Source organism: Lissotriton vulgaris, chromosome 1_2 (genome assembly GCF_964263255.1).
Source record: "Lissotriton vulgaris chromosome 1_2, aLisVul1.2, whole genome shotgun sequence".
Taxonomy (NCBI): domain Eukaryota; kingdom Metazoa; phylum Chordata; class Amphibia; order Caudata; family Salamandridae; genus Lissotriton; species Lissotriton vulgaris.
This window is the reverse complement of record NC_141686.1, coordinates 169,735,486-169,759,587: the sequence shown is the minus strand read 5'-3', so window position 1 is coordinate 169,759,587 and position 24,102 is coordinate 169,735,486. Positions and strand designations below refer to the sequence as shown.

The window sequence follows — 24,102 nt, the reverse complement described above, 5'->3', positions numbered from 1 at the left end:
AATAATTAGGTAATCGCAAAACTAGTCTGGGAAGTGCAATGCAGTCATGGTGTTTTAGGAAGGGGAGTACAGTGCCATTGAGCTTTAAGCCATTAGAAATGATGCATTCATTCTAGTCTTTGTTTGTACATATCCTTGCTGTAGTCACATCTGTTACAGCTGTGGCTTACAGGCACCTGAGCCTGCTAAGAATGGGCTTGCAATTGCCCCCTCAAAGTCTGGTGGGGCGTATATATAGGGCTAGCTATTTTCCACTGTAGTGAGACCCAGGATTGGAATATATAAAATAGAGCCCACTTTTTAGCACACTGAAATGTAAAACAAAACAAAGGATTGTGCAATGGATATCCCATGTTCTTGCCTCAGCACACGATAAGGAACAGAAACCAGATTCACAACAACACTCAATACAGGCTGCCCACGCAAACAAGAAATAGGACGGATTTCCTCTGCAGAGGAGAGGCTTCATCACATCACTGAGGCAACTGACAATGCTTTTTCTATGAATAGTTTTGATCTACTCCTGAACTCGGCTAGTATTATCTCCTGAACATGCAGCCCTGATTCACAAAGCATTTCCTGCAAATAATTGTGTCTTACCCCGTGGTTAGGTGGGACTTCCGCATGAAGCTCTAGACAAAAAAATAATGGTCGATTCATTTTCCTAAATTACACCAGTAACTTATACCCAGGGCAGTAATAAGGCAACAAAAGGAACACCTCATTCTAGTCCTAAACTTAATCATCCTGGAGCATTTTAATGCTCTCAGTAGCACAGATTATTGAACTCATTTCACAGGTGAAAGTGGGATCTCCTGCTGAACCGTGCTTCCCCCCCCCCTCATACCTCCCACCCAGTTTATTACTATGGCTCCTGAAGTCCAAGCACAATACCTTTTTACGGTTGTCTTCTATGTTTGATACTGGTGTTTTCCCTACTACCTGGAAAGCAGCGTCAGTGCTTACCCTTTTAAAGAAATCCATGCGCAATCCTCTTGATCCCAACAACTATCGACCTATTTCTAGACTTCCCTTTCCGGGGAAAGAAGCAGAAAAATTCATGAACCGCCACCTCTCCTACTTGTTGGAGGATAATCATCTCCTGGATGACACACAGTTTGGTTTCAGGGCAAATCATAGCACTGAATCAGCCTTGCTTACAACCACTGAGTAAATTCGCTCATCTCTCGACTGCTGACGCAATGCAGTTCTGATTCTGTTGGATCTTTCTGCAGTCTTCGATATGGTCAACCATGAATTACGGATTGACCGTTTGAGGGAATTCGAGATAAGACCTAGCATTCGTGCTGCTTAAATCCTTCCTTTCAAGACGGCAACAAGTGTTGTCACTTGGTGATTTTGAATCAGGATCTTTTTGTCTGCTGTGTGGGGTCCATCAGGGATCGTCCCGCCCCCCACTCTGTTTAATCTTTACGTCACCGCTCTTGCAGCTTTGATTTAATCTGTTGTGTTGTCATTAGCGTCTCACGCTGATGACACTCAGATTATAGTGTCTCTGGCTAAAGATGTCAGCGCTGCTGGTGCCACGTTTAACAACTGCATTAGGACAGTGAGCAAATGGATGGCCGATCATTGCTTAAGGCTTAATTCTTCCAAAATTGAAGTTATCCAATTCGGGAACAATCCAGCCATTTGGTTTCCCCTGTGGTGGCCATCCGACATAAGTGCAGCACCTAAACCGATTCCCAAAGGTTTTATCTTAGACAGTGAACTTAAATACAAAGATCAAATCAACCAAATCACCTCAACTTCTTTTTTTCATCTTAGAATTTTAAAGAAAATTGAAACATTTATACTGGCTGATTCAATGAAAGGCGTGGCTATCGCTCTAGTTCTGTCGCAACTGGACTACTGCAATAGCCTCTTTAATAGCCTCTCAAAAGTTCAGCTTAAAAAATTGCAAACCATCCAGAATGCAGCAGCCTGTTCTCTTTAGGGAATTCCTATACATCAATCAGTCAGGGCTACTATTAGACAACTTAATTGGCTTCCGGTCTGCCATGGGAATACTTTTAAGGCTCTTTGTTTAGCCTATAAAACTGTTTATGGAAACCCCCCTGCCTTCTTTACGAAGAGCTTTGAGCAGTATATTCCTGGTAGAGTTTTAAGGTCTGGCTCAGCCAACCTGTTGAATGCTGCCTTCTTTAGGCGTGCTACTTGGGGGTGATGGGGATGGGTAGCTTCTTAATACCTGGTTATTTAATCAATGATTCTCTTGAATTTAGCTTTAACCCCTTCGATGCGGATGACAAAGCCAGCTCGTCATGGGCGTTACCTGCGCTGCGCGCATGACGAGCTGGCTTTGTCACGTTACCCGCGATTTTTAAATTTCAGCGCGCATGCGGTTAATTTGCTCCCTACAGTTTGGTCTAGCAACAAGAGGGCCACTCGGGTACTCGTGTGCTTTACAACTCATAATGGCATATTTAAAAAAATAGATTAAAAAAAACGCAGCAGTAGATCAGCCAAATGGTGTAGTAGCGCATTGTAAAATGCCCTTCACATATCATCCTCACATTCAAAACAATTGCAATGTGATACGCTTTACCTATTATGCAAGCTTCGAAAATGTCTAATTGTTGTTCCAGATTGGCCACGGTCAGCGTGTATACGTATGTGTAGAAAACAGTTAGATGGACCAAAACATAACAAAAATCACTACACTGGAAAAACATTTAATAAAATGTTCAAATAAAATTCTCTGGCTACTACTGAACGCAATAAGAACAAAGTCTCATCTGCTAACCACCAAAATGACACTCAACATAGTCAAATTATATCCTCATAACTCCACATGAATTATGGACAACAGACATGATCATGTGGACTCCTATCTGTAAAACTTGTTGTCTTAAGACCAGCACTTCGGAAAAATAAAATCAGAGCCACCCCTACGAGCAAATCAGATCAAAATGAGAGTTTAAACAAGTGAGTGTGGAAAAAATGTCAAACACTGTCCAAAATGCTAAATACAATAACTGTATATTTAAGAACGAACCACTGTAAGATGAAGCGCGCTATATATATAAATATTGTGACTTTAAATTGTAACTGTACACCTGAAACTGTTTGTTAGAAAATGCACAGAATTTAAAAAAATAATTATGAGAGCTACCTTTAGTAACCCCCCCCCCCAAAAAAAACATAAGCCCACATGAGATCACTCTAGTATTCGGCATGAGAAAAAAAACAAAAAGCAAAAATCATCTCACATAATGGCCATAAATGTAGAGCAGCATGGCAAAGTTAGAGGGTCGCATTTTGAAAAAGCGACGATGTGCACACCTCCTTTAATCTTTTAACTCCATATTTTATTTGTATTAATGTTCTTCGTCAAACTGCGTGCTCCCCGGAAAACGTGGTCAGCCCTTTGCCACGCCAAAGATATAAACAAGAAAGTTGGGAGCGGAACTCCGCCCCCATCCAGGTGCACAGCCTTAGTGTACTAGCATACTGAAAAATGCCACGAACTTCTTCTTCTTGTCCAATTATTTTATTTTCCAAATATAATCCAATGTTTTTCTTTTTTTCGAGTTCTCATGTCACAAAAGGGACGCTTACACCTTCACTATATTCTTATTGGTACAGGAATGCCCATCCAGGCCTTCTCCTGCGCCATGACAGTGCGCATAAGTTAATCCATAAACATCATTCTTGTACACCCAATGCATTTTGAGCCTAAACTCTGGCACAAGTTAGAGGGTCAGCATATTTCGCATATGCTACATAAGTAACATACCCGTTAGCTTTTGCCCTACACCACGCATAGCAATTTAGTAATATGACAAACAATAAAATAAATATGCAAGGACAATAAATATAAAATAAAATCGGCCTGCAGTCAGTACCAATTAAATACATTGCTAGTGATAAAAATTAAGGTGCATTAATCAACTTGTCCCAGCCATTTAAAATAGCATGACTCTAGAAAGCACACATTTTAAATCACTGTCATACTGTCCATCCTCCATTTGAAGTGTTGTGGGTCAGCAGCAGCTGTGGGAAAGCTAAGTAACACCACAGACCATGTCAATAGATGACAATCATTCACCCAGGCGAGCCGGAGCGGTTACAGTCCCAAAGCAAAACCTGGGGCTAAATAGGGTGATTAAAGTGGGGACGACTCACTACACAAATTGCCCTATAGGCAAAAAGAGAAAAGAATCTGGTCTTCCATCTACCCACCACACAAATGGTCTATTTTCACTGAGGCTCTCAGCTTGCACACTTACAAAACTGATGACTAAAACTGGTGACTACCCTTCACCACACAGGCCTTCATTATACCCAGGGACACTGGAATTACGAGTTTCTGCAGTCAAAGCTTTTTTAGCATAATTATGGATTCGTCACTTATTTTGCCGATTCCCACTAAAAAAACAGTTTCTAGCTCAAACGGATCAAAAGTTACTAAAAACGTTGTGGCGTATTTGTACATAGGGGACGATCCTTCACAAAGGCTAACTGGTCGTCTTTCAATGGCTTATTTCTATCATTGGTTGTTAAACAGGTACCAATTAGGTGAACTCTTTCTCCAGACAGTATTGCTATGTGCACAAATTATAAAAGAATGAAGTATTACTATAAAAAATGTGTGCATTATGCCACATAATTTGCCTTTTCTTGCCGCATAGTTTAGAAAATCCAGCCGCATAATTTGGGGCTTCCCTGCCACAACCTTTTAGTGACCCGGATTATACCAAAAGAGCGTTATGAGGGAATCACAGCTGGGGTGGATGTAGGTTTGCAAGGAAAGGCAACAGTCACACAGAGCAGACCACAAGCAATCATAGCCTCCCTGCCTCAAAGATACTGAATAATATTAGGAAGAAAAGGATTTCACCATTACAATACTCGCAGAAAGACAAAATGGTTACTACTGAATGCAAGAAGATGGTCTCCAGGATCAGAGTGAACAAGGCTTATAAAATAGGGCCGCCTCCTAGGTGACCTCATACACATAACAAGTGCTCATAAAGGTGATCCATACATAGACTACTGTCTCACTTCTGTGACTCACCACTGCGTAGGAAAAGAGAAAGATGGTGTCCAACAGCCCCAAGAAAAGGGTAGCAGCATCCGCATCTGGAAATAGATGGCTACTATTCCAGACCTAGAACAGAAAAAAAACACAGTTTAAGGCCCTTCACCCAATTAAGGCACAAACACTTTGCTACGTACCATGCATCGGAGGTGCATCAAGGATGCTTTACATCTTCAGAAGCTGCGGGGGCTAAAAGGACTCATAAGAGCCTTTGGTTGGAATATGAATTGGACCAGCCACCTAATGCACTTTGAGAAGAAAATTGCAAATACAGGAATGCATCACCCAAATATGATTCAATGCAACAACTATTACTCTCTCCAGATAACCGGAATGTCAAATTGTCTATAGCTTAATATAGCAAGCAGCACAGGCTCTGTAGAAGTACGATGAAAGTTATGCACATCCCAAAGACTGACTGAAACCAATTTACAAAGGGTAGCACACTTTCCATTATCAAGTCTGTACTGAAAGCGCACAGAGGCAACAATAAGGAATCAGCAGCGCTTTTCAACAACCAAATTAAAATGTCTAGACCAAATACAGAAACAGTGCGGTATCATGTGATCTCTAATCCTGGCACTATCTAGAGGCATAGGCACTCTCCAAGTAACACAAGGAGCAAGATAGCACAGGTACCATGCAGTGTTCCATTTGACCACACACCCTGGACAGCATGAGGGCTCTAGACTGGACTCCATCCAAGACCCTGTGGATGGACACTTCTTTATGTTATCCCGGAAGGACTGGCACACACCATTCATTAGGTTGCTAGTCCAAATCAAATCTTGATTACAGTCACTATCTGCAAATTTTAAAACTCAAGTGGATGGAAGGAAAGGTGTTCAGACCCATACAGGACTGCCCTTGGGCCTATGTTTCACCACTCACCACCTCTCTAATATCTTTCATGGGCAAAATTAATACCACGTCCAACAAGATCCCTCGAAGAACTGTCAACAGCACAACAAAAACATAGCATATTATATGAATGTAATATCTCATTAAATTAGGAGAGCCTTGTCCCTGGCACAATCTTTGAGCTAATGCCTGCAAGTCAGCCACCAAGGGGTCTAGCACTAATTCTTTCACATACATCAATAATCGCTCATATGATCTTGGCTGTCTTGTCACCTGCCATTTCAATTACACACCATCAGCTGATGGACGTCAAATCCCAAGCTTACAAACCACCATTCTCTGCCACTCTATGTTGTGATATTTCTTGGAATATGATGTACAGGGTGATGAACTTTTGCTTTTCCTCCAACTTTTACCTACTTCTGAAATATCAAGCAATCATCATAAAAAACTTGGGATTAAACACTTCTTCACCTGCGTGCAGCAGTATGCGAATAAATTTTTCTTAACCCCTTTCATGCTGGTGATGAACCCCAGCCGTCACGCTCTGCGGCGCTTGTGTGCTGATGACGGCTGGGGTTCGTCACGGCCCGCCCTGTTCTTTTGTTTACCGCTCAGCGGCGGAAACGGCCCAGCATGGAAGGGGTTAATAGCATTAGTGGTGTGGTGGTGGTGGTGGTGGTTAAATCACTACCTGAAAGATGAGGGTGGAGATTTGACAGAGTAGAATACTAACAGCAGAAGTTCAAAAATAAAGTTGAGGATCAAAAGGTGGCAAGGATATTAGTAAAGACCGAAAACTTAGTCCACTCAAACATAGCAGTCTGAAAGTGCTGTAAATACCCAGCACTATTCGCACTGTAGCCAGCACAATAGCAGAGACCCAAAATTGCAAATCTGAAGCACTAGCTGTGGGTGTCGAGTATTTTCATTACAAAAATTGGTTCAAAGGCTCCAATAAATATTAAGTGGTCAGAATTTAGGAAAGTAAAAGAGACCACACCTCCTTTAGAGAGAATTACCATTTTACTATAACTATGGCTGATGTCTGCATATTAATTTGGGTCTTGTTTTTTTCCTTGTAGAACCAGTGGAATGTAAACACTGAAAATATGTTGCTGTGATAGGCCTGGGTTTGCAAGTGTTTTCTTCAATACTAATTTACCTATGATTGGCAATGTTTTCAGCAAAAATGGTATGCAAAAAGTAAGTACATTTAGGGTAAATATAAAAAAAAAGTAACACACTCAATGTCTAGCCAGTACTATATATCCAGAGAATAATACACCTTTAATTTACAAGTAAAAAGACAGGTAAAATTGGAATATAGGAAGATACAGGATTGGGGGTGCTAGTTACGCTTTTGAAGAACCAGCTAAGGGCCTAACTGGTCTTGCTGTATTCCAGGGGGTACTAATAGAATATTGAGCCTGTACTCTGAGGCCCGTAGATTGTACCAAACTTTGGATGCCCATATCTGAAAAATAGTTGGCCACGGTCAAATTTTCCTGGTGGCTAGGACAGCTGAGGACCAGAGAAAGCGCAAAGACTCCAGGGATGGGGTTAAGTCAGTGGGTGTCTTCAGTCCTTGCTGCTGCACAGTTGATTTCAGGGTCTGGGGGAGCCACCTAAATACTAGTTTTAAGGGTGTTTCAAGGGAGTAACTGGTAGGGACCAAAGGGTTTCTGAGCTGGGGTGTCTACACTCAATATTATGCTACCCTAGCCCTGATTGGATAAGTTTCACCATCTTTAAGATGGTGGGCACTGAAAAGTGTACATAACTTCCCCTCCAGCACCTGGGGGGTTGAGTGGGGGGGTCGAGTTGGCAAAGGAAGGCACGCCTCCTATTCCTTCTACGTTTTCCCGCCGGTTCTCACACCAAAAGTGGGGGTTTGAACCATGGGCGGCATTCTGCAGCTAGCAGCACAAGCTGCGGTCGTATTACAAAGGTGGCAGGCTTTCGAAGCTTCCCTCTCGAGCACTGAGCCTATCATGGGGGAGGAAGTGTGACAACTCCGCCCAGGATGTGCTTTGTTTATGACGTCAGAGACAGGTCTGGTGGTGGCAGGCTGCCTAAAGTCAGTCAGAGACCACACCAGGTTTGGTTGGTTTTCAGGGGGCACCTCTGAGGTGCCCTCTGAGTACATGTTTTGATAAATCCAACCCTGGCATCTGTGTGGGTTTATTAAGAGGAGTGGTTTGGTATTAAACACTCCTGGGTTCAGTGAAGCCATAATGGTGCTGGGGAACTAGAGTTGTCGAGTTTCCAGCCTATGTACACTTAATGGCTTCCCTGCTACTTACAATATTAAAGAATAAACTTAAATATTCTAGGGGTATATCTGCTTGTGCAGATATGCCCACACCTCAAATATAGTGCACCCTGCCTTAGGGCTTGTAAGGCCTGCTGCAAGAGTGACTTACCTATACCTTGGGCAGTGCTGCTGGACATGGCACACAGGCAGTGTGTCATGTCGACCTTGTCGCTTTTCTTTGCACCAAGGCATGCAAGCTGCAGTGGCAGTGATATGGCCTTGGAGAGGGATGTCTAGGGGACCCTCTTCAGTCCACATTCCCTAGGTACCAAGGGTACGAATTTACTAGGGACTTACAGGGGAGAGGATGTTGCCCATTGTAGTACAATTTTAGGGAATGGGCACAGGGTACTTGTTTGGCAGGGACCCTGTGCCCTTACAATCAAAACCACATCATTTTCCAGGCAAAAAGTGGGGAGCTAACCATGTCAAAAGAGACACTTTCTCAACACTATGGGGGAATACAAATTCCATTCATTCCCCTACTCTATACTACATCTAACTGGTTCTCAAGCACTTCAGAAATTCATTATCTTCAAAGAGGAGATTCGGATTCAGTACAATACCCTTTCAATGCCTGCTCACATACAGACTTTGGGGATTGTTCTTGAACCAAAGGAACGATTTACAGAATGTACCAAGCAACAATGCATTAAGAGAGTCTGTGAGCAAATAGTCAGGAAAAAAGTGGCTCGCATTCAAATGCACCTCATGCAACAGCATGCTGTGTAGGCATGCTAAGTGGCACAATATGCTATAATTTATATCCCACACTTATTAGAACCAGAATAATATGTGGGAGACACACCTAACAATAAGGGACACTGGGTAGAGTGCCAAACCTTCACGAAAACACAGTGGGACTACTTGCCCAAAATAAAGCGGACAAGGGTCCTTGCTTACATACATTACCCAGGCGAGGAGGTTTTGACAGATCTGCAAGTAATGGAGTCTCACAGCTGGCAGGGTTGATAAAGAAGCATTCAGCAGGAACATTCCAAAAAGTGAATGCATTGAGGCATTCAAAGCCCAGCTTAAGTTGCAAGTGTTCTGAAGTACTGCTCCACACTGGTGGAATTACCTAATCTCTTCTAGAACCAAAGTCTTCAAGAACGAGTTAAAGTCCAATAAAATCACTTGATTACCATAGTTCTGTACGATCAGAAAAAGGCTTCTCTTGAAAGAGTAGAGGTTCAAACAGGCAGATAACAGATGACTGCACATCACGGGCTGTATTACACAAAGTGCCCTGGGGGCGCAACAGGCGTTTGTGCCTGATTTGCACACCCACAGGGCATTTTGATATTACAGAAGGGGCCGCAGAGGCTTCTGCGGCCCCTTCTGTAATACCGATAATGCTAGCACACATTTAGCGCAAGAGCTATCTTAAGGGGACATCCCCTCATTTGCATGCAAATGAGGTAATCCCTTTGCGTCTGCGCCATATTACAGAAGTGGGCGCAGAGGCAAAGAAGCAAGTTCAAGTTTCAATACTTTATTCGACAGCATTGTCATAAAAGCATCTATCCCCTATTCTAGACAAATATAAATACTACACTAAGTTTAAGATGAACATAAAATACACATTAAATACAATCAGATACAAAAATGCTAGCGAATTCTTTCAACTTTAAAAAGATCCATACATTTTAAAAATCAGAGTCACAGTGCCTAGTTCATGAAAAATGGGATTGATCTTAAAATTAAGTGTTTTCCATCATACATAATCAATTGCAGTTAAAGTGCGCGTGCAAATTATCCAGGCCCATCCCAAGTATTTGGCCAAGGCGATTGCAAGATTGGGGGCACAATTTGATCTTAATATTCTTAGTGCTTCTAGGTATTTTCTTATACCCAAATTCCTGCAAGCCGGTTTTAGCCATCCACTTCTTGGGGCAGCATATAATGGGCAAGCAAACAAAAAATGTGGGATGTCCTCAACGTGTACCTTGCAGTAACAACATGTATTTACATTGCCTGGAGACCATTTAAAAGTAAAAGCATTTAAAGGTAGTGACCCAACTCTAAACTGGAAATACAGCTTTCTATCCATGGGTTTTGTGATCAAGTCCCAGTACTGTTCACATTTTGGGGTTATTTTGTACTCCAAGTACTGGGATGTCAACATAGAGGGTTGATTGGAAATTAAAACAGAGTGATGTACCATGTCCCAATACATTTTTTTCAGTAACGCCTTAGATGGAAAGGCGGAAGGGTCAGTGGTAGTTCATAAGTGGTCTAAGTGCAATTTTTGAAGCAAGTTCCTAATTTCTTTAAGCCAGGTTATTTTATGGAACCGATCAGATTTAATAATGTCCATAAGAGCAGATGCATAATGACCTAGTTCAGGAGTAGTATTTATGCGCCTCCAATATAAAAGTGGGTGCAATCGGGCCATATCCTCGATCTTTTTTCTCCCAAGGTCGTATAGGAGCGGGATCGATTGAGTACTCTGTGGGACACCAACCAACCGGCGAAGGAATTTGTTCTCTGCGGTTGCCAAACCGCTCAGATTGGTGAAGCCCCATAGCTCTGATCCATAATGACAGGCGCCCAGCACTTTCATACTTTAAATCTCCATTATAGGCTGAATGGGTTTTGTTAATGAGGATTTATATTTCTGTGCTATGGCCCCAGCCAGCTGATGGAACTTTAAGACCACAGAATCCATATGAGATTTCCAATTCATACTAACCTGCAACGAGATACCAAGGTAAGTGAAAGCGTTCACTTCTTCCAAATAAGACCCATTAAAATGTATTTTTCCCTTGAATTGCTTAGCGGGATTCAGATTCATAAATTTTGTCTTTGTAGTATTAAGCTCCAAACCCCGAATCCGACAGAAATCTCCAAATGCATCAATTGTCTTTTGTAATCCGCTAGGGGTCCGTGAGACCAATAGAGTGTCATCAGCAAACATTAGTACTGGAACCCGCTCCCCATCTAGCGTTGGGACATCTGTTGGAGATTTCTTTAGGAAGTCTACTACGCCATTAATATAAAGGGAAAATAAGGCGGGGGCCAGGACGCATCCCTGCCTTACCCCACGCTCCACGGGGAAAGAATCTGTAACGTCCCCCTGTGCACCCCATCTAATCCTTGCGTAGTTGCTTTCGTGCATACGCACGAGCAAAGTCAATAACTCGGGGCTAATACCAAGGTCACTCAAAACAATCCATAATTTTTGTCGGGGTACTAAATCAAATGCTGACTTAAGGTCAACAAAAACAGCATATAATGGACCATTTGTCAAAGTCACGTTTTTCCAGTATAGGGTTAAAAAATGGAATACCTGATCGACGGAGCTAGTTAGGGGTCGGAAGCCAGCTTGGTACGGGGAAAGGATATCCTTATCATCTATCCAGGCCTGTATTTTATTTTGTATCATTCTACCCATCAGTTTTTGCGCCGAATCGATAAGGCTGATGGGCCTGTAATTACTTGGTAAAGCCTTATCCCCTTTTTTGAAAACTGGGATTATCTCCACACCCTTCCATGAAACTGGTATCGTGGCTCCTTGTGCGATAGAATTCGCAAGCCATACAAAATATTGGCACCAGTTAACCCGGTCAGATAGAAATACATCTGCCGGTATTCCATCAATTCCTGGAGCCCTACCTCTAGTCACCCCGTCCAATGCTACATTCACATCTTTCAATGTGAATATTTCGTGGCTATAAAATACCATTTTGGGGCACGGATGGGATAGCGAAGTCAAACTATCAGCATACTGTGGTTTAAAAAAATCCACCCATGCTTCCTTTGCTACATGATTTTTTGGGCACTCTGCAATCCCACCCCTGCCCCATTTTAAAATAGCCCAGAACTCTTTCTGCTGCTTAGCTGCACAGGCTTTTTTAAGATCTAGCCATTGGTTTTCATCCCAAAGCCTTTTTGCCCTAACTTGAGCTTTCCTATAATCATCCCTGGCCTTCAACACTCCTTCTTTAGTCCTCAACGCTAGGCTGAGGTTCTGCCGTGCCTTTCTACAAGAATGGTCATACCATCCTCGATTTCTCTGGGGGGCAGCACCCTTCCTCTGCTGTACTTTTTTTTAAGAAAAACCCCTGTAAGTTAGCAAAAAACTTAGGATGAGACTCTTCAATTAGTTTGTTAAAATTTGGATCATTACAATAAACCTGCAATTTGCTGACTTCTTTTGCAACAGCCTCCAGTAAGTCCTGCTTATCCCCTGGCTTATCTAGCAATGTTGCCCATCTAATGTGGCGGAGGTTGTTAGTTGAAATGACATCTAGCGGCATAACGCCCCTTTCCTGTTTAGGTGAGCTTTCTCCTTGGTCCAGATTAAAGAGTAAACACAATGGATTGTGGTCGCTCTCTAATCTAGATGACACTTTCATATCTATTATCTTGTGCCAATCTCTAACATCTACAAGGATGTAATCTATCCGACTACTTGACCTTGTATTGTCAAAGGTGTGCACACCCTGAAGGTCTGAGGGGGTGCGACCATTTACTGCCCTCAACCCCCTGGCCAAACACAAGCTCTTCACCTGTACTGCCACCTCAGTCCATTTCTTTACCACAGGTAGATCCAATTGCGGGATTCCCCATTTAGTATCTTCCTCTAGGGACATTTCGTTATCCTCGTGACCTAGTGGTTCGAATGTAGTATTCATGTCTCCCCCCACTAGGATAGTGATATGAGATGGAAGATTCTCTAAATCATTATCTAAAGCTACTACCACCTCAGCAGCTTTACCCCCTTGTGTTCCCCTGGCATAGATGTTGTAGAGGGCCATATCTTGGCCATCAGCCCATGTTATCACGATAGGGAGTAAGTCACAGTTGTTAACGGGCCTAGCTTTAATAGTACTTTAATAGTACATTTTAATGATTGGCGTATCCATGTGATTAACCCCCCTGAGGGCCGCCCTTTTGGGTTCTTTTTCGCAGGGACAAAATTTTTTTAAAAGCCCTGGAACATAAGTACGTCACAGTTGTCAACAAATTCGCACCATTCAGGGGACTCTAGTTTGTGATGAATTCCCGCCAGATTCCAAGAAAGAAGTTTAAGACCTGTCCTCGACTGACTGGCCCTCCCATGTAATGGTGTTACATGCGGGGGGTAGATCAAAGTAGGTGGGGGGCTAATTTCCCCACTACATTCAATAATGTGGGGAATCGAGGTCAATTGCCCCACAGTACAAAAAGAATCCCCACTAGAACGGAGTATCCTACCAATACTAAAATTTGTTGTAGTAAGCTTCCTAACAGCACCTATTCCCCTCTCCTGGATCCCTGCTGTATTATCCTTGCCTATACTCATCCACCCTTTCAGTCAATCACACTCATTGAGGCCAGAAAGGGCAGAGTATCTATTCTGCTTTGGTATGCCCCAATTGCTTCTTATACCGAGGGGTTTACTTTTTCTTAACACAGGGTTTCATTTTGTTTTAAGCACTGTAGGATTTAGGATATTCCCTTTTTTTTGCATAGAAAAAATCTAGCGTTAACGGGACTATTTCTGTGGATCTACGCTGGGGGGGATATATATTTGCTAGGATGTTTGGCAGCACTTCGGGGTCAGAAAGGTGTAACACCCCACAATCCCCGTTAAATTTTTTGATACCACCCCCGATCCAATCTACTCTTCTAGCTTTCACAATTTCTTGTGCCAACTGGTGAAGGCCATATTCCTTGATAGCCAGTGGAGTGATTTATTTATCAGGGAAGATGTATTCTCTACTAGCCCAGGTTCTAAGAGGGGAACATTTGCTAGGACCAGTATCAGAGGGGATGCCTCCACAATTAATTCTACAGGCCCCTTCTCTATATTAGAATCTGCCAGTCTGTCCCTTTGACTTGGTCCTTCAGGATCACCAATGTTAGTATCTAATCCCCTAGAGCCCCCCCCCCCCCTATATCAGTAGTCAACATAGGGATAAAGGGAGTATTTTCCAATAATTCTAGCCTAGGAGCTGTCTGGGTATTTTAAGTGTTTTCTGCTTGGTGTCGTTTGCTGCTTCTTCTAATGATTTTTGCAGAAGCCCCCCCAGCCTATTCACCTCTTCCGTGAGGTGGTCTATTTTACTTAGGAGAGGTTTAGTTAGTTATAGTTTTAATTTTGCTATCTAGGGCATTTAACAGTTTCTTAAATTGGTCTTCGTCCAAGAGTAGCTTCCCTCCAGAGATTTCCCTTGTATCTTCTCCGGTGTTTTTCAATGGGGATACATCTGGGCGTTTTTTACTTGAGCGAAGCTCGCCCCGTTTTGAAAGACTTTTCTCCCCTCCCTTAGCAGCTCTTGGAGCTGGTACCGGTGCTGTGGGCTCCTCTTCTAGCAGTATTAATTCATCATCAGGTATACTCTCAGAGACTGAATCTGCAATAGCTACTAGTAGCTGAGTTAGTGGATTATTCTCGGGTGTCTGAAATACCTCATTACTAATGTCAAAAGCAGGTGTAGTTAGAGACGTGTTATCAGGTGGCAGTTCAGGTGTAAGGCTCAACCCCAGTGAGGATCTCCTGTCATTGTTTATTTTGGCAACCTTCTGAACCATGTAATTTTCAATGGTGTTGACAACTAGAGTCGATTTTGCCTTAGACATGATGAGGGGCAACGTAGAAAATATCACCAAAATAGTGCTGTGTGATACCAGAACACAGAACGTCTTTTCAGCAAATGCAGCGTCAATATAGATAAGAATAACTTACTGACAATAATTTGGGCAGAGTTCTGAGCCCTGTCCCTGTCTCTTCCTGCCGTAGAGGGCCCGCCCTTTGCCCGGGCTTAGCCCGGCGTCCCGCGACGCGGGGGTGTCCGCAGTTTAAATGCGCCTTCTGGCGCGCTCTCGCCGCGTCTGTAGCGCGCCGCCCCTAGGCCTGCCGGGTAATGTAGTCCCCGGGGCGGCGGCGCGAGGCTTCGTGACTGAGTGACTCTCGGCGGTGGCGGCTTGAGGACCTGGCCCTTCTCCTGACTCCTGGCAGTGGCGGTGTAACAGGTAAGGCAAAGAAGCTCTCAGGAGCAGGGATGTGAAATTCCTATAGCCCGACATCCGGGACATACTGTTTAGGGTCAAGGGCAACAAGTTTTCATGTGTATTTTGTCCTTGGGACAAGTAGGCCCAACCCCCGACAGCACAAACACTTTGGCTGCCAGTTAACAGTACCACATTATGGATCAGGGAAAGGCATTGCCTACAGTTAAGGTAATATTTCTATCTATGGGTTAATGCTGTTCAAACTTGTATTTATGGTGCATTAATGCAAAGACTTTACTATTAGGGCGAGCACTCTCAGTAAATAATGTAAGCTCAGCCTGCACTACTGACAGTGGTTCCAGTATAAAAATGTGTACGCACGTTTTCAATATTTCGCAATAGGAGGCTAAGTATAATACTCCCAAAATGCTCTCTGATTAGATGCAAATATTTGCAGAAGCTGGACTACAAGATTGATGATTCCTTACTTTCAAAGTAAAATGTTCACAAAAAATGCAAAAACATTTTGCTAAACTACTGTAAAATTTTAGGTACCATTTTGTAGTATTCTGTGCTGGTTTATGGAGGCTTGTTACAACACATTTCTTTGCAGCATCATTTAGTAACATGTGTTGATGTATGCTAGTATTTCCCAAAGATTCCCATAATGGAAAAATCAGTGTAACCACTTTTAGTAAGATTTTGGGAAACAAAAATAAACAAGCATTGGTAAAGCCAGTAGTTCTGATATTGTTGGTTAGCCTTTTGGTTTTGTCAATGCATGACTTGATTTGGCATGGTTTTTGTAAAACCGTATTGGCGTGGAGCTGCTGGGCCCTAACCAATATAACACGCATTGGCAAAAGCAAAAATTGTTTTGGTATCAAAAAGCACACATTGCCACAGTAGTCCCTGGCACTGAACAAAACAACTGTCGATATGCTCCTTGTGAAAGAACAGAATGCGGTCACTCACAGTGAAGCTAGCAGAGAGAGAGAGCGAGAGAGAGAGAGAGAGACAAATGTAATAAACACAAAAGTCATGGTTAACACCAGACCTAATTAGGGGCCCAGTTATTAAATAAAGTCTCAAAAGTTAACCCATGTCCTTGCATTAAATGCAGATATAAGACTTTCGTGAATTCACAAGACTTTTCAGAAGTAGGCCAAGAAATAGTACTCCTAGAAAATATTTGTGAACTGCATTTTAGCATCAGCAAATATGCAGGTGTAGATTTGCTCATTCGAAAATCTGCGTTTGAAAGATCACTTCCCTCCAACCACTTTTTTTCCCCAACCCTGGAAGAAGTTTTATGTCAGCCTTTGTCAGGGGTACATTTCCAACCTCTCAGTATGGGAAAAGATTAGAAAAGAGTTGGTGCAAACCCTTAAAACGTGCAAGTTAGTAGATTTTCACAGACTCAGAGCATTTTAATACTGGAACTATTGCTTATCATTATCTTCAGCCCCAGTATGTAGATCTGCGGAAACGTGCCAACATAAGGGAATTGCTAGTATTCAAACTCTACTATGGAAGGAGTCCTGGTATAATCAGAGGGTATCACTGCCTCAGCCATGCATATGCCTTAACTACACATATGCGTGGTTAAGGAATATGTGTGGTCAAGTTGGTGGCTGCAGCTCGGCAGAAGAGTAGGAAGAGGAAAGATCGAGAAGGTAAGTGTGGTTTGGGGGTAGTTTATTGGGATAGTTTTCAGGGCTTGGAGGGGGTCAGAGTTTTAGGACGCAGGGAGTGGGGTGTAGTTTGTTTGGGTAGTTTTGGGGGCTGGGGGGGCCGCGTAGTTTTCAGGGCTGGGGGGTCAGGTGTTTTAGAGCTCAGGGCAGGGGACGTTGGTAGTTTGTTTGGGTTGGGGGTAGTTTTGGGGGCTGGGAGGTGTCGGGTTAGTTATCAGGGCTGGGGAGGGGAGTTTCAGGGCACGGGACAGGAAAGGGTCAGTTTACAGCCAAGGGGGCAGTCAATAGCAATCTAGCTAAAGTTCCCACCTCTGCTTCTACCCTCGACACTCACTCTTACCGCTCCCTAGCAGGCCTCCTAATAAACTGCCGGTCAGCTGTAAAGCATGCATCTGATGTCGCCGACCTCATCCTGAGTCATAAGTTGGACCTAGCGATCTTGACTGAATCTTGGCTCAAGGAATCCTCATTGCCCTGCCTAGACCTCTTAGTCCCGCCCAACTATAAAATCGTAAGAACGGACAGGCACTCAAAGAAACAAGCATTTGCAATGCAATATGTCTTGCATTAGTAAAAGTTTGAGCTTTTGGCATTGCAAATAATAATGCAACACCAATAGCTGTAATATTCAGTAATGCGAGACCTAAGTATGCCACTATGGCACAAAGTGCACACACAGATGACAGAACAATGGGAGTTCGTATTTGGTAAACAAAAGATATGTGATTATGATGTAAGCTATAGAGAACACATAAAAAAATACAACATAATAGAGGGTTGGAGTGTTCTTAAATATTAAAGAGATTCGGAATATCAATATGCTAAAGGCTTCACCATGTTACTAATAGGAGCTCCCTTCACAAACAGTCCTGCACACACCACCTACATTAACACGGCAGCTTCCGGAACACATACCAGCGAAATAGTATATTGCATATTGCACGCTGGTAGTATCATTGGAGTTAGGAAGGCACAGTTACTAGGGGCATTTATTGAGGGTATGGGGCAGAATCACCGAGGTAGGAAAAGCAGAGCGACTGGAAGTAGGAGGGAGCTGTTACTGGGGCGGTGTTTGGGGGGTAATAGGATAGAACCAGTGGGGCAAAAAGGGCAGTATCCCTTGAGTTACGAGGGCGTAGTTACTAAATGTGGTTATTGGAAGTAGGGGGTAGAATCACAGATGCGGGAAGGGCAGAGTTAGTGGAGGGACGAGGGAGCAGTCGGGTTGGTGATTATGGGTAATAGACCCCGAGGCATGAGTGTGCATGGGGTGGGTTCAGGCATACAGAGCCCGTGGTAGAAGTAGGTTGTGGCAGGGCGCAGCTATAGCAGGTAGGGGTGGGTAGAGTGTTTTGACAGGGCTACAGGAACCCGGGGAAGGAGTGGGCAGGGACACAAACACGGAGGACAGTAGTAGTTAGGGGGTGGAGGAGTACAGATATTGGTAGTGTTAAAGGGACACAGACACGAGTACAGAAGGGGGCTTGGGGTTAGGGGCACATACATAGGGCACAGCTGGGTATAGGTTTATGGGCAGGGCTACAGGGACAGGCAGGGGGACAGGAGCGGATAGGGGCACAGAGAGGAGCGGGCAGGGGCACAGACATGAGATGAAACACGAGGATACTAGCAGCCAGGGACACAGACACGAGGATAAGAGCGGGCAGGATTATAGACACGAGGAGAAGGATGGGCAGTGAGTTAGAGACACATTGGCATGGGGAAGATGGGTATGGGGTAGCAAATGGCAGCCCCTGGTGGCATGTTCACAGCATAAGAAGCAAGCAGTCGAGAAGGGAAGTAGCGCTGCGGTACTCACCAGGTTCTAGGTGGTGCCGAGGCGCTTCAGCTGGTCCAGGCGATACAGAAAGGGGGTGGTGATGAACAGAGTGTCTGAATTAAGCAGACCACTCTTACCCAGTCCAAAGATCAGGGCTTGATCCATCACCGTTATTTATCTCACTGCCCCATCCCAGCTCAGAACCTGGCTATATGCAAATTAGTCTGTCCCTGGCCCAGTGCATCATGGGAACAGGGCAGACCAAACTACCAAGCCAATTCTTCACCAGAAAGGAGACAAGCTACCGGGGACCGGTTTCTGGCATTTCAGCCTCTTCGGCCCGGCTTGCTTGAATCCTGATGGAGCAGTGAGAAAGGGACTCATGTCTGAGTATACCCTGCCACACCTATAGTGGCCAAAAACGATACAGAAAGGGGGTGGTGATGAACAGAGTGTCTGAATTAAGCAGACCACTCTTACCCAGTCCAAAGATCAGGGCTTGATCCATCACCGTTATTTATCTCACTGCCCCATCCCAGCTCAGAACCTGGCTATATGCAAATTAGTCTGTCCCTGGCCCAGTGCATCATGGGAACAGGGCAGACCAAACTACCAAGCCAATTCTTCACCAGAAAGGAGACAAGCTACCGGGGACCGGTCCAGGGGCAGCAGCTGGTTGGAATCCTCTGCTACATGGCGGCAGGCTGATAATGGCGAGTTGCCAATGCTTGTGAACCTGCTGCAGTAGTGTTACTAGCACCGTGAGGGCAATTTATCAATCGAAGTGATAGGCATCGAAAGGCAACGAGGGAAGGAACGCAAGTAGAGCGTGCGGTGCATAAAACCAAGGAACATCGCTCAGCAGCAGAATTCGGAAGAAAAGCGGGCAGTTATATTTTACAGTGAAGACAGGGTTTATTATTAATCTAGCACAACAGTGCTCAAAGGACTCCCATAATTACGGCACTAACTGCTGATTAGATATAACACATTTAGATCTGCAGCTTCAGTGGTCAGGATTTTTCCTGGAGAATGCGTCATTTATTTACTACAGGATGTTTACAGCGTAAAACAGGCTGCTTGGTTCCTTAGTTAAACCAAGCGCTACAGCCTCATCACCAATCAGACAGCCGGATACATATTCTAGTGTCCATTTTAGTCGCTGCCTGGGATAGGTTTAGGTACTCGTGAGAGGGTGGGCTTCAGAGATCTTCTCCGATGTTCATTAGCTTTGAGCCTTTAGAGCCTGGCTTGGGATTCGTTAGATGCATCTCTGCAGGTTGTTCGTTGGCTCAAGGGTCCCGCGCACTAGCACGGGCTCTATTACTGCATCTCCTCGCCGCAGTGGGCGGTAACCGATGCTCGCTCTTTGGAAGACGCATGCCCGGGCCTGCAAGCCTTGGTAGACGGGCCCTTGCACTACAGGCAGCCGGAGAGCACGTTTAGCCACGTACGTTTAGCTGCATGAACCCATGTGGGCAGTGGTTATACAGTCCAAGCTCCACCCCGCAGAGCCTTCCCTAACGCCATCCGCTGCCGTTGAGGAGGATCCTACCCCTGCAGACCGGGTGAGTGGGGGATTCTCAATTTGTGCCGATAAAGGCACAGTATCAATGTTTATTTCTTTAGCGGACCCGCCATTGCGGCGCGCTCCAACGATGGGGCGAAAGTGATTGCCGAAAGTGAAACTGCATGCTGGTTTGCCTGCGGTACAGGACATGTGCGCGTGACTGTACGTGCGCGTCCACAAACCCCAATCGCCGCGCGTGCTCCGGTCTGTACCACTTGAAAGGCAAGTCGCTGACAATAAGTCTCTCTGGTAACAGCGCTTCGCGCTGCATCGCCAGGTGCGAGACCTAAAAAGAGGGGGGGGGGGGGTATTGCCTGTATCTACCGCTCCAACCTCCTTCTTACTGAACTGCCGGTGGACCCCACAGACTCCTGCAAATACCTTGCACTCTCCATCTCCAACAACACCTCACAGCTGTGCAAACTCCACATCTTTTACCACCCCCCAGGCAAGAACGACACCTTTACGGACCTCCTCATGGAAATCATCACAGCCAAGGTTTCTCCAAACTCCAAAGTCATTTTCCTTGGCAACTTTAACTTGCATTTGAACGATCCTAAGGACCCCCAGGTCAATGCCATCAGAGACTTCGTGGCCGATCAAGCCCTTATCCAAGCCTGCTCCTTCCCAACTCAATCGAAAGGCACCACTCTAGACTGGTTCATTGCTAAGGAATCAGCGGTCAAACTTCTCTATTGACCCTTGTGATTGGTCTGACCACCACCCCATCACCTTCCTCCTGCTCAGCACCCACAAAACATGGACACCTCAACCTGTGATTCCCAAACGATAGGTTAGACACCCCAAGAACCTTGATCACGAGAAACTTGCAGAGTCCGATCTCCCCCCCCCCCTCCCCCCTCAGTGCACCTCGGTCGACAACCTAGCGGATCATTACTCCTCAACCATATCCGACATTCTTGATGACCCGGCACCACTAAAATTAAAAAGAACCCAGATCAAAGACAGAAATCCCTGGTTCAATGGATCCCTCATTAAGGAGAGGAGATCCCTTCGACAGACTGAACGAAACTGGAAACAACACCCATCAGCAGCACATCTAAAACTTCTCCGCCAGGCCAGAAATGCCTACAATAAGAAAATCCTCAACAATAAAAAGAATTCTTCAGAACTGAACTGGAAAACGCCAAAAATCGAGCGCGCAAGCTGTTCGACTTGGTCAAACACCAATACAACAAACTAGCGAAAAACTCCAAAGAAACACCAAAACCCCTAATATCAAGCAAAGGAATTTTCTTCCTTCTTCTGCGACAAAATCTCTACCCTAGAAAATTAACTTAAACCGAACAATCACTTTAATGATCCTCTCCCCTCTAACTGCCTAGCTGCCGCCTCTCAGGCAATCATCCCTTCCTGGACCTCAATAATCAACACCTCCCTCCTACAGCGCTCAATTCCTAATTCGCTCAAGGCTGGCCAAGTTGTCCCCATCCTAAAAAAAAAAAAAAAAAAAAAAAAAAAAAAAAAAAAAAAAAACACGCTGGAACTATAGACCCATATCCAACATCCCACTCCTAGCCAAAGTGCTGGAAAAATGTGTGCAACAGCAGCTAAGCCTACACATCAACAACTTTCACCTGCTGGATGACTTCCAAACTTCCAATCAGGGTTCAGACCTGGACACAGCACGGAAACCACCCACTCCACATTGTGGATGACGCCCTCCAAGCCCTCGACCTAGGCAAAACCTGTCTCCTCATCCTCCTAGACCTTTCCTCTGTCTTTGAAACGGTTAACCATGAAATTCTCCTTGAATGCCTCAAACTCAGGATGGGGTTTGGATGGCACCGTCCTTGAATGATTTAGATCCTTCCTCCCAACCCACTCACAGAGAGTCCTCATCAACGGTGATCTATCCGCCCCCTCTCGGGTTGGAGTCCCCCCAGGATCAACCCTCTCCCCTACCCTCTTCAACCTTTACCTTGAACCTCTCACCGAGGAGCTACGTGCCGCCAACATCTCCTACCTTATGTACACAGAGCTACATAAAAATATCTACCACTAAAGACATTTTCTCTCTGAAAAAGGCCCTGAAGCTGACAGTCCATTGGCTCACCGCCAACCAGCTTAACCCCTTCCATGCGGCTGCGATTCTGCGCCTGTGCGGCATAATCGCGAGTGGGCTGGTTTATGACGGCCCCCAGCAGTCATCAGCACACGAGCACCGCAGTGCATGGCGGCTGGGGGCCGTCATCAGCATGGAAGGGGTTAAACTCAACGCAAATAAAACTGAATTTCTTCTGATCCCCCACCCAAACCTAATCCAGACATCCAGGAATGGATCAAGACCATCACAGCACTAAACTGCCCTCCTACCATTGTTGACTCTGCAAAATCCCTTGAAATAACCCTTGACGGCAGCCTGAACATGCATGGCCATATAAACTCGATGGCCAAAATGGCTAGATTCCACCTGAGTTACCTAAGAAACCTAAAACCCTTCCTCGATGTGTCTGACCTTAAAACGGCAACTCAGGCACTAGTCATTTCCAAACTAGAATATGGATGCTATACTCGCAGGGCTACCCAAGACTCTCTGGCCCCATTGAAAGCCTGTCTCAACACCGCCGCTAGACTCGTAACTGGCTCAAAGAAATTCGACCACATCTCTCCCCACCTCAAAGTTCTGAACTGGCATCCCCTGGAGGCCAGAATCCAATTTAAACTGGCCTGCATTACTCACAAAGCTCTTTACTCCAATTCCCCTACATTTCTCGCACAAAAACTTGTGGTATTCGGAGGAGCCAGAAACTCCCGATCTGCCAAAGACCTGATGCTGCAACCAGCACGCTTTTGGGGGGAAAAAACCTACAATCGGGCCTTCTCTGGGGTCGCACCAAGAATGTGGAACTCTCTCCCACCCACCATCAGAAGACTTCCATCCTTGGCACACTTTAAGAAAGATACCAAAACCTTCTTAATGGGAAAATACCTCATCTAATAAATACTTTACAATAGCCCCATCGACATGTTCCACCCTCACCTCGGCATTATCCACGGCCTCTACGGATGATACCTACTCTACACTCCTGGGCATCTCCCCCCCCCCCCCCCCCCCCCCCCCCCCAAGAGCTGAGACTGCGTGCCTTCTAGTATAATAGATCTACCGGTTTTAATTTTTATCCCACATGTAGCTTGGACTTTAGACGGTATGCTTTTCCTGTATAATGTATCCCCAATTCCCAATGTGATCCCTCCCGTCCTTACGCTTTGCATACCACCCCTTAATCCTGTAAAGCGCTCCGACACCCTCACAGGTCTGGTTCGCGCTCTATAAAACTATAAAATAAATAAATAAGTTGGGCAGGGGGTAGGTTTTAGTGGTTGGGCTGGTTTTAGGGCTCAGGGAGGGGGACTAGGGTCAGAGTAGTTTTAGGGCTCAGGCCAGGGGACAGAAAAGGAACAGTTTTCAGGTCAAGAGGGCAGTTGGGCTGGGGGGGTACTGGGGGTAGGTTTTTGGGGGTGGGGCCTGGATTTAGTGCTCAGGGAAGGGGTCTGTGGTCGGAGTAGTTTTTAGGGACTGGGGGGCGGTTGCGTATAGGGATAGGGGGTCAGGGAAGTTTAGAGGGCTGTGGTGGATAAAATAGACCGGAGGAGGGCCGAATTTTAGGGCTCAGGGCAGGAGTGTGCTCATTAACACACAAGTCCCTTTACCAATCATGTCTTTACCACGTAATTGCATGGTAAAGGTATGCGTTGTAAAGGCAAGCGTGGTAAAAATTCAGTTGAGGTTAAGACCGCGTAGTTCAGGCACGCGTTGCTAAGGAATGAGTGGTTCCATCACACAAGTTAATCAGAGAGGCTATTTCAGAGCTCTTATATAAAGAGATTGCTGCCATAATTTGTCACTGC

At 44.9% G+C, this 24,102-nt stretch overlaps 1 protein-coding gene across 1 annotated transcript in view; it reads right to left on the bottom strand.

The window, feature by feature from the left end:
- Window positions 1-24,102, bottom strand: part of SLC37A3 (solute carrier family 37 member 3) — a 175,945-nt gene that overhangs the window by 87,126 nt on the left and 64,717 nt on the right. The window contains exon 4 of the mRNA XM_086953054.1: window positions 5,042-5,134. Coding sequence (XP_086809180.1) covers window positions 5,042-5,134 — 93 coding nt within the window. The remainder of the gene's footprint in view (window positions 1-5,041; window positions 5,135-24,102) is intronic.